Raw genomic sequence first — 18,016 nt, forward strand, 5'->3', positions numbered from 1 at the left:
ATGCCCACAACAGGGAGCCCCAGAAGCAGAGCTGCCTTTGGGAACATGCTGTCCAGAGTCAGCACGAAAGACAGGTGATTGGGGGCAGGGTGGGGGGGCGGCCCTCCGCAGCCCACAGCCCATGCAGCCCTGCGCGCTGGCCTCCCACTTTGAATATGCCTGTGCCCACCTCCTCCTCTGCATCCCCTGCCTGTCCCTCCTGCCGGCACTAAAGAGGCAGAGCAGGGGGTTACATCCCTGTCTCATCACAGAAAGCCTGGATGCGGGGACACGCATGGAGCAGGCTCTGTCCCCCTTGCTTTCAGAGCTTCATCCTGACAGGGTCCCACTCCGCAGGGCCCTGCATCCCCGCTGCTTGCCCTGGGGACTGTGCAGGCAGGGACTGCCAAAGTCCTGTGATTTCCTGGGAGCTCCAGGAAGCCAAGCCAAGCCTGACCTTGGCTGGAGCCAACACCACCAGCTGGGCACAGGGGAGTACGGGGTGTGCAGCCAGCTGGGGAGGTGTCTAGGAGGAGTTGTCCTCATCACTGCCCTGATAGGAATTACTAACCATAGTTGATTTCCTAATTGTCTTTTCTTTTATTGACTTCCAGCTCAAGTCCACTACAGTCAGAGTGTAGTGGAATAACTGAGGACATGGAAAGGAGACGTGACCCATGACCCCCCCCCCCCAGCAAACTAGGGGCTGGCGAATAAGCCAGAACTGCAAACAGTCCTGATTGCTTTGAGCCCCCCTGGCAAACTGGGGGTGTGCGAATAAGCATTGAGTGCTTTGGGCACTGATCCATGAGACGTCCTCAGTATAATCAGAACGGTGGGAACACAAGGAAATGTCCTTGTGCTACTTCAGTATAATCAGAATAATGGAAACACAAGGCAATGTCCTTGTGCTGCTTTGGCGCTCAAGGACGAAGCACGGCATGTCTTCAAGAAAGCCCATGTTGCGTGTATAATCAATAAAAGCATATGTTGCTGCTTTGGCATTTCTGGAATGTTAAGAAAACAAGTCTTAAAACGTAAACATAGATAATGCTTCCATAAAAGCTACCACAGCAGGACAGACGGCGCTGTATTGCCTGAGCGAGCGGCAGCCCTCTACTGCTGGGCTTCGGCACAATTCATCTCGTGTCATGAGCTTGCTTTCGGCCCTGTCATAAGATAAACTACAACATCAGAGAATGTTCTTTCTATTATGTCTCTTCTCTGAAATTTGTTGAGATTTGTTTTATGGCCAATATTCCACAGTTTCTTTTCTTTTCTTTTTTTTTTTGATGTAGACCATTTTTAAAGTCTTCAGTGTATTTATTACAATACCGCTTCTGTTTTAGGTTTTGTTTTTTTGGCGGCAAGGCACATGGGATCTTAGCTCCCTGACCAGGGATTGAACCCACAATCCCCGCATTGGAAGGCGAAGTCTTAGCCACTGGACCACCAGGGAAGTCCCCACAGGTTCTTGAAAAGACTGTATGTTCTGCATTTTTCAGGTGCAGAGTTAGGTATTGACATAACTCAGGTCGCCCATGTGACCAAACCCTCCACATATTGACTTCTTCACTTTGCTTTGTTTTATTGAGTTTCCTTTGGTTTGGGTTTGGGTTTTGGTCTGTTGTTCTGTCCGTTTCTGAGAGATGCATTAAAGTCTCTCACTGTGATTATGATTGTAGATTTGTCTGGTCTTCTTTTCTCATAATTCTTGCTGTATATATTTGAGACTCTGTCATTAAGTGATTGTACAAACAGAACTGTTAGGCCATTTTATCCTCATCAGTCACATCTTTGCATCCCAGTGATGCTGTTGCTCTAGAATCAGCTTTGTCTGACATCAGAGTAGCCACATCAGCAACGTTCTCATTAGCGTTTCCATTATGTATCTTTATCCATCTTTTTACTCGAAGATGGTACCTTAATAATTAAGATGTGTCTGTGTGGGGCTTCCCTGGTGGCGCAGTGGTTGAGAGTCCGCCTGCCGATGCAGGGGACACGGGCTCGTGCCCCAGTCAGGGAAGATTCCACATGCCGCGGAGCGACTGGGCCCGTGAGGCATGGCCGCTGAGCCTGTGCGTCCGGAGCCTGTGCTCCACAACGGGAGAGGCCACAGCAGTGAGAGGCCCGTGTACCGCAAAAAAAAAAAAAAAAAAAAAAAAAAATGTGTCTTTGTAAACAGCATGTAGGTTTTTAAATCAGTCTAACATTCTTTTATTTGGGTGATTTAATCCCATTTGCGATAACTCCTATTACTGATCATTATCAGTATATTCAGGTTCAAATCTACCATATTACTGTGTGTTTTCTCTTCATATTGGTTGTCTCTGTTCCTTCTTTTCTACCTTCTTGTGTTCTCTTGCATTATTCATGGTCTTTTCATTGTTCCATTTCTTCCTCCCAATGGCTTTATTTGCCCTTATTTCTCTTCTCTCAGTGGTAACTCAAGCAATTGTAATGAGCACCACTGACTTAGTTGAATCTACTGTAAATTAGTACCTTTACCATTTCAAGGATGGCGGGAACACTATTGCTCTTAACCCCACTTCTGCCTTGTGTGTTATTGTCATATTTGAAAGTCCATAGAACAATATGATTGTTGCCTTACACATTTGCTATTCACTTGGACTTAGCAACATACCTACCCTTCTGCTGGGCATCATTCCCTCAACATAACTTTTCTTCCAGAGGGTTCATTTCCCCTCCCCCTAAATAACTCTCTTAAGGATTTTGGGGGGTTTGAGATTCTTTTAAAAATGAAACCTACTTTTGAAAACACAGCAGGACTGAGACACAGCGATCCCCTCAGTATGTGGTTATGGGTCAGAAGAGGGGAGGCGAGCCCAGCAGGATGGGGCTGTCCCCGCACTGGGGGACACCAACTGCAACGGAGGGTGTGCCTGGGCAGTCCTGGGACCACCACCCCTGATCTAGCAACGGGAACACACCTTGCTGCTTCTGACACGGAATCCCACGTTGTTGCAGCTGGAGGTGACTTAAACACAGACCAGCGCCACCTCCACGAGGAGGGGAGCAGAGCTCCGTGGGAGCGTTTCTGGCTGAAGTCCCCAGGCCATCAGAGGGGGCCCTAAGCAGAGCTTCAGGCCCGCCTTCCTCAGGCAGGTGGAGGCCCCGTGGTGCTGGTGGCGCTCAGGGCGCACAGTGAGAGCGGTGGAGGGAAGCCAGTGCGGGGCTACTGGCGAGTAGGTGACACTGGCTCTGTTCCTCTAGGGCTCCTGGGAGACAATACAGAGTGTGTGCCTCGAAGGGGCCCACCTGAGGTGGGTATCAAGTCTCCAGCTCCTGTCTGTCTTGTATAGAGGCTGCTCCCACCGCCTGCCGCTTTGGCCTGTGCCCACCCGTGGGCACACGTGCCCGCAGCCAGAGAAGCCTCAGGCAAAGCACAGGGAACATGGTAGGAGGCCCGGTTCTGCTGGGAGGCACGTCGGGGCCCTCTGCTGCTCTGTCCCCTGGGGGAGGCCCTGTCCCCCTCCTGGCAATGCCCTGGGCCAGGAGGGCTGCTCTGGTCCAGACTCAGGTCCTTGCTCCAGCCCCTGTGAGGGGAGAATGGGGAGAATGGGGGCTTTCTGGAAGTGCTCTGGGGAGGGCTGGCACATACCTCCTGATGCCCCATTATTACCGGGGGTGGAGCAGGCGTGCCCATCCCCGTGTGTGTAGCTGGGGCTGAGCCGACAGACAGCTCTGGGAGAAGCCCTCTAGGAGCAGGATGGGGAGCTCGCAAGCACAGGGACAGTGGGAGAAGTCCTGTCTTTTGTCTCCTTAGTCCTCTCCTGCCCCAGCCCCTGCGCGATCCATGGCAGTAGCCCTGACAGCAGAACAGGGACGGCAGATACTGCAGCCACATAAACATTGGTGGGGGCGCAGCCTCCCTCTTTGATCAGAGCAGCTGTGGTTCTAAGAGGGTGGGGTAAACCTCCACTGCTTTTTCCCATCTCTGTCCTCCTGCGCTGTGGCCCCAGAATTGGGTTTAGATGTGGGCCTGCAAAGCTGAGCGACGTGAGGAAGATCCAGGGAACCAGAAAGGACCAGAGGGATCATAGGAGCTCAGGAAAGTGAACCCTGAACAGCACAAGTGTGGGTATAACCCTAATGGCACATGAAAGATGTGAACTGAAGGAAGGGACAGACCACCACCCAGCCAGCCTAGCCTCTGGAAGACACACGTGCACAGACCCGAAGAGCCCTGCAGAGGGTTGACACAGAGCTGACCTGACGGTGAAATCACAGCTCCCAGAAGGCTGAGCAGAATTTGCACCCTGAATGCAGCTGGTTGAATCACTTGCAGAAACAAAAATACCAACATTCCCCAAAGAACATAAATAAGATACAGAGTCTCATAACACAGTTTTCAAAACACCCAGGATACAACCCAAGATTACTTAGCATATGAAGAATCAGGAAAATCTCAGCTCTCCCGGAAAAAGACAATCAACAGATGCTGATGCTGAGATAACTCAGATGTTGCAAATATCTGACAAAGACTTTAAAGCAGCTGTTATCAAAAGGTTCCTAGTAAGGGTAAACACTCTTCAAAGATTGGAAAGGTAGGAACTATTCGTAAGAAATAGAAGATATCTGTACAAACCTGATGGATATTTTACCGATATCCTGCAAAAATACAAAAACCAAAATAAAAATCTCATTGGATGAACTCAAGAGCAGACTGAAGATGTCAGAGAAAAGGGCCTGTGGACTTGAAGATAGATCAATAGAAATTATCCGCTATGAACACTAAGGAGGAAGAAAACATTAAAAAGCATGACTAGAGCTTCGGAAGCCTATGGGACAATATCAGAAAGTCTTTCATGTCATTGGACTCCCAGAGGGAGAGGAGAAAGTGTTGTGCCGGAAGAAGAAGAAAGAGGAAGAGGAAGAGAAGGGGGGAGAGGGAGGGGAGAAGGAGGAAGGAGAAGACGGAGAAGAAGGGGAAGAGATAATGGCTGAGACTTTCCCAAATTTGTCGAAAACACAGATTTAAGAAGCTCGGAGAACCCCGAAACAAGTAAATTCCAAGAAATCCACATCAGAGCACATCATACTCAAACTACTGAAAACTAAAGACAAAGGAAAAAAACCTGAGAGCCATTAGAGAAAAGACATAATTTACAGAAGAACAAAGATTTGAAGGACTGCAGATTTCTCACCAGGAACACAGAGGCTAGAAGGAAGTAGAATACGATTTTGAATTCTGAAAGACAAGAACGGCCAAACCTGAATTCTATATTTAGGGAAAATATAATGGTGGTATAAAGATGTTACCAGATGAGGAAAGGTTAAAGTATTTCATTGCCAGCAGACCTGCTATAAAAGAAAGGCTAAGAGAATTCTTTTTTTTTTTTTTTTTTGCGGTACGTGGGCCTCTCACTGTTGTGGCCTCTCCCGCTGCGGAGCACAGGCTCCGGACGCGCAGGCTCAGCGGCCATGGCTCACGGGCCCAGCCGCTCCGTGGCATATGGGATCCTCCCGGACCGGGGCACGAACCCGTGTCCCCTGCATCGGCAGGCGGACTCTCAACCACTGCGCCACCAGGGAAGCCCAGGAATTCTTTAACAGAGAGAAATTTTCTTGGTTCTTCATATGCTGAATAATCTTGGATTGTATCCGGGACATTTGAAAATTGTGTTATGAGACTATATCTTACTTACATCCTATAGGGAATGTTCATATTTTTGTTTGGGAGGATGGAGGAAGGGGGCCCAGGCTGAGCAATGCCTCTGGAAGCTGGAAGAGGCAAAGAGAATGTTCTTCCCTAACACCTCTGGAAGCAGTGCAGCCCTGTGCACACCGTAATTTTAGGACCTGCAATCTCCAGAACTGTGAGATAATAAGTGTGTGTCGTCTTAAGCCACTGTTGGTGGTCACTTGTCACCACAGCCACAGGACACTAGCCAGGTGCCAGGAGAGCAGAGGTCACTGCTATGGAGGCTGGGGGAGAACAGGGAAGGGACCTGCTTGGCAGTCAGCTCCAGAATCCCGCCGGGGCGGGAGCCCCGCAGCTGGAGCTTCCCAGTCCCTCCCCTTCCTTGCCTCATCCAGACCAGGAAGGTCCAGGACCCGTGGGTGGTGAGACGGGAGGCAGGGCAGACAGAGGGCAGAGGAGAATGACAGAAACCGTCTCTCCCTCTCCAAGCAGGCCTCCAGAATGGAGAAGGGCAGCTCCAAGTGCCTTCTAAGCTCTGGGCATCTGAAGACCCCGGCCCCTTGGTACTGGAGCAAGGGTGCGTGTGTTGTACGAGTACCACAGAGGGTCGCAGGGACGGATAGCATGGCTGATGCATCCACAGGGACAGCAGGACATGAGCACAGAGCCGCGCTGTGGCCACACCCGCAAGCTTCCCATACGGGGCACACCCTCCGTTTTCTGGGGAGTAGCAGCTTCTCCAGGGAGGCCCAGTTACCTCCCAGGGCTAAGAAATATTAGCAGGAGGAAGATGCCAAGGTTTGGGCTTGTGGGCGAGCTTGCATCCCAGCCAGCCCGGGGAGTGGGGAGGGGACGACCAGAGGAAAGTCTGAGGAAGATCACAGGGACAGGAGGACGAGGTGTTCAGGGCTCCGTCTCGCTCCACCGCCCTGGGATCCAGCGCCCCCAAGTGCTTATCGCTTCCTGCCTGCCGCTCAGGCCTCCCACGGCCTGGCTGGGCCAAGCTCAGCAGACAGAAACCCCCGGCCTGGCTCCCACCCAGAGATGCTGGGGCAGCAGGAGGGTCTGTGCTGCTGAGACAGCAGCCCCCCATAGAGAGAGGGGAGTTCGGTGTGTGTGTGCCTGTGAGATGCGGAGGCCTGTGAGGAGAACACGAGTCTGCCCTGATCTCCCCGCAGCCTCGGCTACGGATAACGAGGGAGGACACGCATGGGCGTCCCCTGGCTGCCTTAAATCCGTCTGTGCAGAGCAGCCTTGGCAGGGTGAGCCACGATGGCCAGAACCCAGCAGGGCCCCAGGCTGCTGCTGGCCATCATGGGGGCCCTGGTGGCCCTCACCTACCAAACAAGGAGGAAAACCTTCCTAAGTGTCAGCGAGGTGCCCGCGTCAGATCCTGTCGTGGTGACCACCCTGGACTTCGTGACCAAGGACTTCAACAAGAAGAGCGAGGACCCGTACAACTTCCGGATTGCGCGTGTCCTCAAGGTCCTGAAGAGGGTTAGTGTCCCCCTCCCATCGCGCCAGGCCACCGCAGGCTCGGGGTGGCCGCGCAAGTGAACTCAGCCTCGTTTAGTCCAAAGTGGAGGTTTTAAGAGAAGTAGAAATCCCCTGGAGTGGATGAAGTGGAGCTGCTTAACTGATACCCAGGACCAGGGCTACACACCCCGGCCTGAGGGCCCGAGCCGCCTGTGGCCCCGCGTGAGGGGTCTCCAGGGTGCCAGGCGCACCACATGTGTGCACGTCGGGGGCTGTTTCCACGTGGGGCGGCAGCGCCAGGACCCACAGCTGAGCCGGGCTGGCCCTCAGAGTCTAGGCTGCTGCTCTCTGCCCTTTACTAACCGTGAGCATCACGTGGGTCACCCAAGGGCGACTTTGCCCATGGAGTGGCTTCTGGGGAATTCTGCTCAAATGGCAGAAAGGGGCACGGGAGGCAGACAGGGGGTGGGGGGAGCCCACGGGTCTGTCCAGTGCAGGCCCTCGACCTGGGGCGCCACACTAGGAGTCCCCAGCCCCAGAAGCTACAGACAAAGGAGAGGAGGTCCTTTATCCCCCTGTCCTTACCTCCGACAGGTGACTGACCACATGGAGTATCGCATAAACCTGGAGATGCGGCGGACCATCTGCCTCAAGATGGAGGAGAACAACTGCTCCTTCCAGGAAGGCGAGCTCTACAAGGTACTGGTCACGTCACCCAGAAAGAGCTTATTTCTCAGTGCTCTGCTCCTTTGTCGTTGGAAGAATGATGAAGCAGTTGGGGGGTCCAGAGGGAGAAGCCAAGGTGGCTGAGCTGCGGGGGAGTGGGGGGACACTCTGGGCCCGAGAGAAGTAGCTGATTATGATAATATTTTAGCAGCCGGGGGACCTTGTTGGTGCACCCACTGAATATCTGAACCTCAGGCTGACGTAAGACACGGTCGCTGGGCTGCAGCCTCTGTTTCTTTCATCCAGCAGTGTTTAGGCAAAGAGGAGGAGAAAGAGGTGGGAAAATGCGTTCAGAAATAGTTCAACTGGTTGTGGGGTGGGTCAGAGAGGGGACAAGCCTGCAGGCAAGCGGCCCGATGCAGGCCCACCTCCCAACAGTGGCTTTGTCCCCACCCAGTGTTGTCACATCGGGGAAGCCGGCTGGGCCGTCATCACTGCAAGTGGTGGACCATCACACGCACACGCGTCAGGTGGGCCCACGTGCTCAGGGGCCTTGAAGGTCCCAAGTCCTACAGGCCCTGCAAATCTCTGCTCTTTACCCAAAGGAACTAACGTGACGGTGATCACATGACCCACCTTGCCTACAACAGTCCTGATTGTGCCCAGCTTCTTAGTGTCACTGTTAACAGCATCCCCAGTTGTCTACAACATGTCCCGGTTTGGTTCATAGATTCCATGGTCACCCTAGTTCTAATGGCCTAGGTTTCTCAAGACAAACACATGTCCATCCACGGGCCCCCCCCCCTCCATGGAGAAGTCTTCAAAATCTAGCAAGTTAGACGTTTTTCTTCTTCCCTGGAGAAGATCATGAAATCTATGAAAAGACTAGTTGACGATAACAGTAAGGTAAACTTAGAGAGTCTCATCACTGTGAGAGATTAAGTTGTGGGGTTAATATTCTGAATTCTACTTTAGGAGAAATGTCAACTTTTATGCCTTCCACATCACCTCATCCCCACCCTGGCTCCCCAGCGGAGAGCAGGAAAGCAAAATCGCACTACGAAATGAAAATAATATGCAAAATACATTGATTGATCTTTCCTTGTGGGAGAAGAGGGAGGTGGAGAAGAAAGGGGATCTTGAGATAGAACAGGGAAGGGAGAGGAGAGGATGTGATGATGGGCGGACGGATGGATGAAGGAAGGAAGGAAGGACAGCAGGAGGGAAGGAGAGGGGATGGGTTGGGTGGAAGGAAGGCGAAAGGAAGCAGGAGGGATGAGGTGGGAGAGTGGGTGGAGGGAAAGAGAAAGGGAGCCAAGTGAGGGTAAGTGTGTTCACTGTATGAACAGCACATGAGCAGAAAAGAAGAGGAAACATCAGTCGTTACCATGGTGATGTGTGCGGGTGGACACTTGATTTCCAGTCTCCAATTCTAACCACAAGCAGAAGGACATTTTGTGGGGTGGTTTCAGCAGTAACACTCTCAAGTCATTGAAATCAAAATAAAGATGGGCCCGCCTGTGGACTGGAGGCAGGTGAGGCAGGGTCATTTTCCCCATCTGCTTGTCTTACACCTTCCTCTTTCCATGTTGATCTTTTTTATATTTTGTTTTCTTGTCTTTTTCAGAAAATCGATTGCTTCTTCTCAGTATTTGTTATTCCCTGGTTTGAAAAGTATAAAGTTCTGGCCCGAAACTGCACGGATGGCTAGGTGTCCCAGAGTGCAGCCCACACGGAGTCACTGTGTGAAAAAGAACCCTGCATTAAACACGAGTTCTCAACATAGAAAATAAATGTTGGTCAGCCTATGCTTTTAATGCTTTGAATGTTTATGTTTCCACTCCTTTTTTCCCCAAAATTCTTCAACTCATAATAATATGATCTGAAGGTCTTCTGGGCTAGGGCAGTTTGGGGGTCCAAACGAGGTGACATGTATAATTTTTGGTCTTATAGCCTCTACCTGCAGGATAGCAGACCTTCAGCCTCATCCTTATATCAAGTAGGATTCTTTAGATTTTAAAATAAGGAGATGTGAAAAGGGAGAAGGAGAACGAGGGAGGATGCTCTAATTACTTAAATGAACAGCTAAGAGATATTGGCAAGAATGCCTGTGATGACATCTCTGAGGGACCCAGTGAATCTTCCTTGCCTAAAGTGTGAAACAAGGGGAAACAAGGAGAAATAATGCAAGTAATTGAAAATAGGAGGGCCTTTGTTGCTGGTAAGAACTAGGTTGGGAGATGTGCCTTATTTTTGCAGGCACGTGCACTTTCTGATACCAGACTCCAGAATTAGACTCACACCTCCAGCATCAGCAACATTGGACCACAGCTGGTCTCTTCCCAGAGAGATTCCTCTCCCAGAATTGGCACGGAAAACGTGGGCGCCTGTGAGAGGAGGAGGACGTGGGTATAACGCCCCGTTTATTCTTCCCAAACAGACCCATCTGATGAATTCCTGCAGGAGGGGAATGATCGAGGGCAGAGTGAAACCAGGAATGCTGCATTAAAGTGGTGTCCTTTTCATGGATGTCACATTAGCAGTGAGGAATAAGCATCCTTCACCCACCAGCTTGATTCAGTGTTTCAAGTAATGTCATCAGGCTCAGCTCTCCCCTCGACTTCCTCCATGTGGTCTCAAGACGGTGCTAGCAGTTCACTGGGTCACATCTGCCCTCGTTCACATCAAGTAGGGAAAGGACGAGCCCATCCGCAAGAGTTCGGGCAAAAACCTTGGGGTTTAATATCGCAGGGGAATCCCAGGGACTCTGTGGAAAACACACCGGCACACACAGCATCCATCGACCGGCAGAGAGAGGGAGCTGGGACATTTATCCCCAGTCACTGGCTGCAGGACAGCTCCTGTGGGGCATTAATTCCCTGGAGCCTCTGGCCTGGGGTGGCTCGAGGGCAGAGCAAACAGCCAGAGGTGACAGGGCACAGGTGCTGGAATCTGGAGCTGGTGTGCACAGAAGGATGAGATGTGAGAGGACACGGGCAGAACACCAAAGGGACAGGTGAATCGTGAGCTGACAGCGGCCACCCACGTCCCCACCAGCTGGAGAAGGCTGGAGCTTTGAAAGAACAATGTTTTTCAACTTCTACTCTCCCTATGAAAGTTCCGGAGTCCTCAGGACCCCATTTCAGGTGGGACCCAGGTGAGAGTTCCCTCCGCCAACTGTCTGGGAAAATGCTAACCTACAATTTCTTCATCTTTAAACGAGAATGACAGTACCTATTTCTTGGAAGAGTTGCAAAGATTAATGATGATAATGCTTGTAAGTTGCTTAACACAATGCCTAACACAAAGCAGATATTCAAACAGACAGGGATTCGTAAGAATACGGGCACCAGCAGTATAATTTAATATTAACCAGCCATGCAGCTCTCTTCCGGCACTTTGGTTGCCATGTCTGGAGGTGAGGGTGGGAGGGGAGAATAAAGGAAAGGTAGGACATTTGTGCTCATTGATTTTGGATTTCTCAGCCCAGTGGGTTTTTGAAACTTTTTTTTTATTTTGAAATGCAGATTCACAGGAAGTTACAAAGCGTACAGAGCGGGCTCTTGTACCCTTCATCTAGCTTCCCGCCATGGTTACATCTTTTGTAATTACAGAAAAATATCACAAGCAGGAAACGGATGCCGTACAGTGTGTATGTGTGTCATTTTGTCATATGTGTTGATTTGTGTGTCCGCCACCACGAAGACATTCTGCACTAAGCCCTCTGTAGTCACACCTTTCCTTCACCATCTCAAACTCCCAGCAACCACTCACTTCTCCATCTTTATTACTGTGGCAATTCAAACATGTTGTGTAAATAGAATCATACGGTGTGTGCCCTTTGGAGACTGGTCACAATGCCCTTGGGATCTATCCAAGTTGTTTCATGCATCAGTAGTGTGTGCCTTTTAATTGCTTAGTGACATTCCACGCCATCCTCAGCACCACAGTTACCTATTTACCCATTGTAGGTGTGTTAGTGGTTTTCAAGTTTGGGGCTATTACAAATGAAGCTTCTACGTACAAGCCTGGAAGGTTCACGTGTGGACCTAAGTTTTCGTTTCTCTAGGTTAAATGCCCAGGAATGCAATTGCTGACTTGTACGCTAAAGTATATTTTAGGATTTTTTTTTTAAAGAAACTGTCAAACTTCTTCAGAGTAGATGTATCGTAATGTTCGCCTCTATCCCTGGTGATAGTCTTTGCCCTGAGGTCAACTTCATCTGATATTAATATAGGCTCTCCTGCTTTCAATTAATGTTCGCATAATATAACCTTCACTTTTTTACTTCCAACCTACCTGTATTGTTATATCTAAAGTAAGTTTCTTGTAGACAGCACACAGTTGGGTCACTTTTTTAATCCACTCTATCACTATCTGTCTTTTAAGTGGCTTGTTTAGACAATTTACATGTGGTTTGTACATACCATGCATGACATTATTAACATGTCAGGGCTTACGTCTATTTTACTATCTGTTCTCCGTTCTCTCTGCTTTTTTTTTTTTTTTTTTTTGCGGTACGTGGGCCTCTCACTGTTGTGGCCTCTCCCGTTGCGGAGCACAGGCTCCGGACGCGCAGGCTCAGTGGCCACGGCTCACAGGCCCAGCCGCTCAGCGGCACGTGGGATCCTCCCGGACCGGGGCACGAACCCGCGTCCCCTGCATCGGCAGGTGGACTCTCAACCACTGTGCCATCAGGGAAGCCCTCTGCTTTTTATTTGTGTTTTCTTTATTCTTCCTGTGAGTTTCTTGAACACTTTTTTAAGAATTCCCCTTGCACGAATCTATACTGTTTTTGAGTGTATCTCTGCATAGCCTTTTTAGTGGTTGCCTAGATATTACGTTATGTATATATAATTTGGTCTACTGGTGTCAGTATTCTACCAGTTTGAGAGAAAGTTTACCTTCCTTTACATTCCATTTCTAGAAGTTCAGCCAACAGGCCAGCCTCGGCTGGGATGTTAGGATCTGGACAGAGTTTCCTTTGGAGGCTCCTGGCCTGTGACGTGGAGACAAGCTGCCCCTTTACAGGGTTGTCAAGTGAGGTAGTGAGGGCAGCAGGCAGCACCAGGCCCCCGGGCAGCCCCCAGTGACGTCAGATTTGCAAAACCAGATGCTTCCAGCTTCCCTCGTTTTTGCACAAGAATTTTACCACCTTTAACCCTTCACCTCCATCCTCCGCTCTGCCTCAGGCCCCTCTGGCAAATGTGAGTTTCTGGTTTGTGTGTTTACTCTTCCCCCTCAGGAAACACTCTCTCGAGTTGCCAGTGTGACTGATGGTGGGACTGCTCCCTGGGGAGGAGGCCAGCTGGTCTGGGGGCGCATCTCAGCCCACAGCCACTCCCTGGGTGTGGTCCAGGCCACACCTTCTCTGCTTGACTGTGAGTCACATGACGGAAGACACCGTGGGCCCCACTCCACCAGCAGTGAGCCCGTGAGCGGCTGGAGAGCTCTGTCAGGAAGACCATCCCACGGCCAGCCCAAGACACAGGGTCCTCGGAAAGGCCTGCTTGCAAAGGCGGCCTTGGCTGGAGTCTGGGAACTAGGACGGTAAACCATTCCCGATATAAAACTTGCCCTAAGTGATAAGAGGGCCTCACTAGGTCTGCAATGTTTATACAAACAATGGGATTTATGCTGGCACCTGCTTTCTTTCCAGAAATCTGAAATTTCGGTACATGCAGGGCAGAGGCTGCCTATGTGAGCAGCTCCAGTGAAATCCTGGGGCACTGAGTCCCTGGGGAGTTTCCCCGGCACACACTTTGTCTAATTCCTGGAGGAATGAGGCATGTCCTGTGTGGCTGCCCCCGGAGGGGACCCTGGTTTCAGGGACTTCTCCCCACGAGCCTCTTCCCTTGGCTAATTTGGTCCTGTATCCTTCACTGTAAAATTCACAGCCCTGAGTACGACTGTACACCTGCCAGGTCCTGGGAATCCTCCTAGTGAGTTCCTGAGCCAGAGGGTGGGTGTGGGGACCCCTGACACACTCACAAAGACAGGTGTCAGTCACAGAGTTGTACGTGCGTGGGACAGAACCTGGGCTCTCCAAGCTCAGGCCAGAGTCAAGATGTACCTGACTCATGAAAAGCCTCAGAGATGTGGGCTGGAGGTAGAAACTAAGTGATGAGCTTCCCCCAAAGGACTAACAACCTTCTGCTCCAACCACATCGGCTGCCTAAAGACCATTGACTGTGGGCATGAGTGTGTGAGTGCACACGTGTGAGGTTTGGGTGGCTGTGAGTGTGCATGCATGTGTGAGCGTGTTCCGAGATCCTGATGAGGGATTCAAGGGCCTTTCAGATTCTACAATGCAAAGCACACAGCACGACCGTCCAGCGTTTCTTCAAGGACCTTTGCACATATGCACCTAGGCATCCAGACAGGAGTTGTTCCACAGCTGGTAATGGTTCATCCAGGGCACAGTATATACCAGAAAATCACAAATGAAACTCTGTGGAAGGAGAAAGAAAACGGACAATCAGCTTTCAGGGAAATATTTTTTTTGAAGGCAACAAAAATTCCTGCCTCCACCACCAGCCCCTGCCTGGGGAGTCTGGACCCGGGCTGACATGTGGGCAAGGCCAGATCTACTCACTGGCACATGCTGGGGGTGAGAGGGTCAGCCAACCCGGCACAGGAATGTCACCCTGGGCCCCCCCGCCCAGTCCTCCTGCACCTGCCAGCTTGCAGGAGGTGCTGCTAGGAGGGACCAGAAGGAGGACATACGTTGGAAGGCAAGGAGGTGACTGGACAACCCACATGGACCCAGCGGTGCAGCCCAGACAGAACAAGGTCCCTGAGGAAGGTAAAGCCGCTTCCATCTAAGGGTCTGGGAGTGTGTCAGGTTGGTGAGGTGTCCAGCAGCCGTGAGGCCTGGTGCCAGGGCTGTGCCAGTGCAGGGTGGGGAGACACCCAGTCAGAGGGCTTCCCTTCCCCCTCTCCCAGCCCCAGGCACCACCGGTGGCATCAGGCAGCCCTGGGGCTGCGTCCTCACTCTGTCCCAGCCACACGGCTGCCAGAGCTTCTGACATCCTGTCCATGTTTCCTTGTAAAACGTTTATTCCCCCCTTGAGCGCCTTCTCAGACAGCTTCCGGCACACACCTTCTGCAGCTTCTTCTTGCTCTGAATGGGTCACCAGGAGTTGTTCGTGCTGTTCCTCTTGCACTTGGTCTGGCTAATTTTCACGGTGACTAGGTATTCCACGCCTGTCGTCAGGTACCAAGAAGCAAAGGCTATTAGATTTGTTTGTTTGTTTTTGAAATATTTATTTTGGCTGCGCCAGGTCTTAGTTGTGGCAGATGGGATCTTTAGTTGTGTCATGTGGACTCAGTTGCGGTATGCACACGGGATCTAGTTCCCTGACCAGGGATTGAACCTGGGACCCCTGCATTGGGAGCGCAGAGTCTTACCTACCGACAACCAGGGAAGTCCCAAAGGGCTGTTAGTTTTGACTCCAAGCATTGCTGATGCTCCCCAGGAGGAGCTGGGTTGTAGAGTGAAGTCCCAGGAGCCTCTGTCCCCATTCCCTCCTCCTCTCCTTGCTGGAGGATGCTCAGTGGTCCCCGGTCAGCGCCCAGCATGTGCAGAGCCCGGTCCCTGCTCTGCACCGGCTCCACTGCTGCAGCCACAGGTGGCTTCTCACCTGTCTCCCTCGCATCCTTGGGACCAGGGAGGCAGCTTGGCCCCATCGTACCCCCTAGTCTGCAGAAGGGTCCTCAAAATGCATGGATGGAGCCTCATTAGTTCCCTGGGCTCTGCCTCTGTCCTCTTCCTCCCTCCCCGCTGCCTTGTCCCAAAGTCAGTGGTCAAACCAGTGAGAAGGCTGGGCACTCTCTGGGGTGGCCCCCGGGAGGACAGCCCCCCAGAAAACCTCAGGGCAGAGCAGCAGGGGAGGGGGCCTGGGGCAGGACCACCGCCCTGGTCCCAGCAGCCACTGGAAGGACCTCAGGATGCAGGGCTTCTGGCTCTCCATCGAAGGACGGCTGTATCCAGCTTGCAGGGCTGGTGCCCAGAGGTTTCACACTGACCCTCAGCACACCCCGCATGCGTGAAGAAATTAAAACACTGGTGGCAAAGTTAACTAACATTTCAGAGTGCACAGTGTTTTCTTATTCAGTCTTAGGCTCGTTAGTTAAATAATAATAGGAATAATCATGATGATACAAATGTTCTCACAGGTGCCGCTTCACTCTTATTCTGCCCACTTTGCAGGTCAGGAAACTGAGGCCTGGAGAGTATGGATGGTGCTTGACCAAGACTCCACGATCAGGAGGAGCTGGGTGTCAAACCCAGAAGGGGGACCAGGAGCCCAGCAGAGACGGCCACCGCATCCCCTCCCTGCCCTCTGTGAGGTACAGACGGACACAATCACGTGGCAGCAGGCGATCGTCACCCAGCTACCCAGGGGTGCACTCGCTCTGTCCACTGATCCAGCTGTATGACATCAAAAGTTTGCTTATAAACAATGATTTCTGTTAATTGTTAGTGACAACGGACCAACTCCACATGACTGGCCTCCTTGGGTTCCAGCTTCACCCCAAAGACTGATGGGGGAGAAAATGCCAACTTGGGCAGAATTTGGTGGATGGCCGCCACCTTGTGGCCATGTCACCTCAATGTCCTTGGCGCTGCGAGCCGCCGTCTTGCAGCAAGAGTGTGTGACTCAGGCAGACAGGCTGCTGTCCACGCCCTGTGAGACCCCTTAGTGTCACACTAGCACTGCCCGCCTACCCTGCCCCACCGTGGCTGGTTTCTGTGCTCCTGTCGTCCCTCTCTCTGGCCAGAACCCTTTTCTCCTAGTCAGTTTTTTTTCCAAATCCAGTTAATTGAACAAAGATGCATTATCGCCTCTTTCCTAACTCATATAGTTTACTATCTAACCTTGAGGGCAGGTTGGACCAACAAAAGTGTTTTTTCAACAACTTTTCTTTCCTCTGTTATCCTTCAATTGATGTATTTCAGAGAAACTTTATATGTAAAACAAAATGAGAGAGGACGTGTACCTCCAGGTTCCTATAGGACCCTGCTAGAGGTCCTCTGTGTCATTCCAGCTTCCTGAAGGACACGCTAGAACATCGAGACTCAGAGTTTACAACCCTGGACATGGAAAAACTATCGCTGAGGGGAACATACAGAGAACACTTAAGTTTTGCCAAACGAGAGGAATAATAAAGGAGACGAGACCATCCTCCTTTGCTGTCCTTCTGGCAAATTTCTGAATGAAAGCGATTCTTCCCTCGGAAGAGCAGCTGAGGAGCTCGGGGACATTTCCTTTCAAGTGAAAGTAACCTCGGTGCTCAGGCGGCTCTGGGTCTGAACGACCCTGCTCCAGGAAGGCGCCCCCTGGTCCTCTCTGGGAGGCACACCTGTGCCCACGAGGCCCTGCTCACCCGCTCTCACCTGCACCTGGCTTCGGAGAAGCTGGTCCACGCGGAACAGGTAGGAGTCATCGCTGTTGTTGTTGTACGTCTCCATGAAGAAGGCGACAGTGGAGTTCACGTTCTTTGGGCTCGTGGACTCCTGGAAGCCGCTCCACTGTTGCAATTGACCCAGCCTGGCCACCAGGGCCAGGGCCGCCAGCAGCAGCAGAGGGTTCCCCCAGGGTCCAGCTCCCATCTCTGTGGCCTCAGAAGCCTCCTCTCCACCGGGCCTTCCAGGTAGAAAGGTGCCAGCCTCGTCCACTCACCCTCTCTCCCCGCAGCCGTCGCCACGCAGGCTTCCCCAGGAGATGCCCGCCTGCCATAAAACAGAGACTGAGGCCCCAACCCCTTCCTTCAGGTCCTGCCCATGACTTGACCGGAGGACCCGCCGGGGAAGTCTTCCCGCGCAGCTGCCCAACCTGCCGTCAGCTCGTTCACCTTTCTTGCCCCTTGGGTTCTTCAGTGATTGAGGCAAGTGTGATTTCTAAACACCCACCAAGGCTGGCAAGACCCTCTCATTACCTTCACACCCAGTGAGGACAAAAGCCCCCAGAACAGACCCCACAGGCAAGAAGAGCTGGTGTATCAGACAGAGAAGGCCCATTTGTGGGACTCGGGCAAGGCCATGGAGAAGGTAATGTTTGAACTGGGATGCAAGGAATCAGGGACACTGAACAGGATACATTCCACATTACCTACAGCGGGTTCCAGCCGTCCAGCCCAGCCGTCCACTGTTCTGTACTTCCTCTAGACACTGGATCTCTGCCACCCACTCGCCACAGAGTTCAGCCTGCTGGATCCCACCGTGCC

General features: G+C 51.8%; 2 protein-coding genes across 2 annotated transcripts; one reads left to right on the forward strand and one right to left on the reverse strand.

The window, feature by feature from the left end:
- Positions 1 to 6,524: 6,524 nt before the first annotated feature.
- Positions 6,525 to 9,522, forward strand: CST11 (cystatin 11). Its single transcript, XM_079943896.1, has 3 exons — positions 6,525 to 7,141; positions 7,715 to 7,819; positions 9,414 to 9,522. The coding sequence occupies exons 1-3, from the start codon at positions 6,917 to 6,919 to the stop codon at positions 9,495 to 9,497; spliced, it is 414 nt and encodes a 137-aa protein (XP_079800022.1). The 5' UTR covers positions 6,525 to 6,916; the 3' UTR covers positions 9,498 to 9,522.
- A 4,631-nt stretch (positions 9,523 to 14,153) lies between these two features.
- CSTL1 (cystatin like 1) lies at positions 14,154 to 17,402 on the reverse strand (the record flags this gene model as incomplete). Its single annotated transcript, XM_079944981.1, is given in 4 exon segments — positions 14,154 to 14,237; positions 14,889 to 14,918; positions 14,922 to 14,992; positions 17,177 to 17,402. Coding segments are annotated over 4 exon segments (411 nt in total).
- Between the last annotated feature and the right edge of the window lie 614 nt (positions 17,403 to 18,016).

This window comes from Stenella coeruleoalba, assembly GCF_951394435.1.
Source record: "Stenella coeruleoalba genome assembly, chromosome: 15".
NCBI lineage: Eukaryota > Metazoa > Chordata > Mammalia > Artiodactyla > Delphinidae > Stenella > Stenella coeruleoalba.

Coding starts and splice junctions, on each gene's coding strand:
- CST11 (XM_079943896.1), top strand. CDS start 6,917: ATGGCCAGAACCCAGCAGGGCCCCAGGCTGCTGCTGGCCATCATGGGG. Junction 7,142..7,714: donor TCCTCAAGGTCCTGAAGAGG/GTTAGTGTCCCC, acceptor TACCTCCGACAG/GTGACTGACCACATGGAGTA. Junction 7,820..9,413: donor AGGAAGGCGAGCTCTACAAG/GTACTGGTCACG, acceptor TGTCTTTTTCAG/AAAATCGATTGCTTCTTCTC.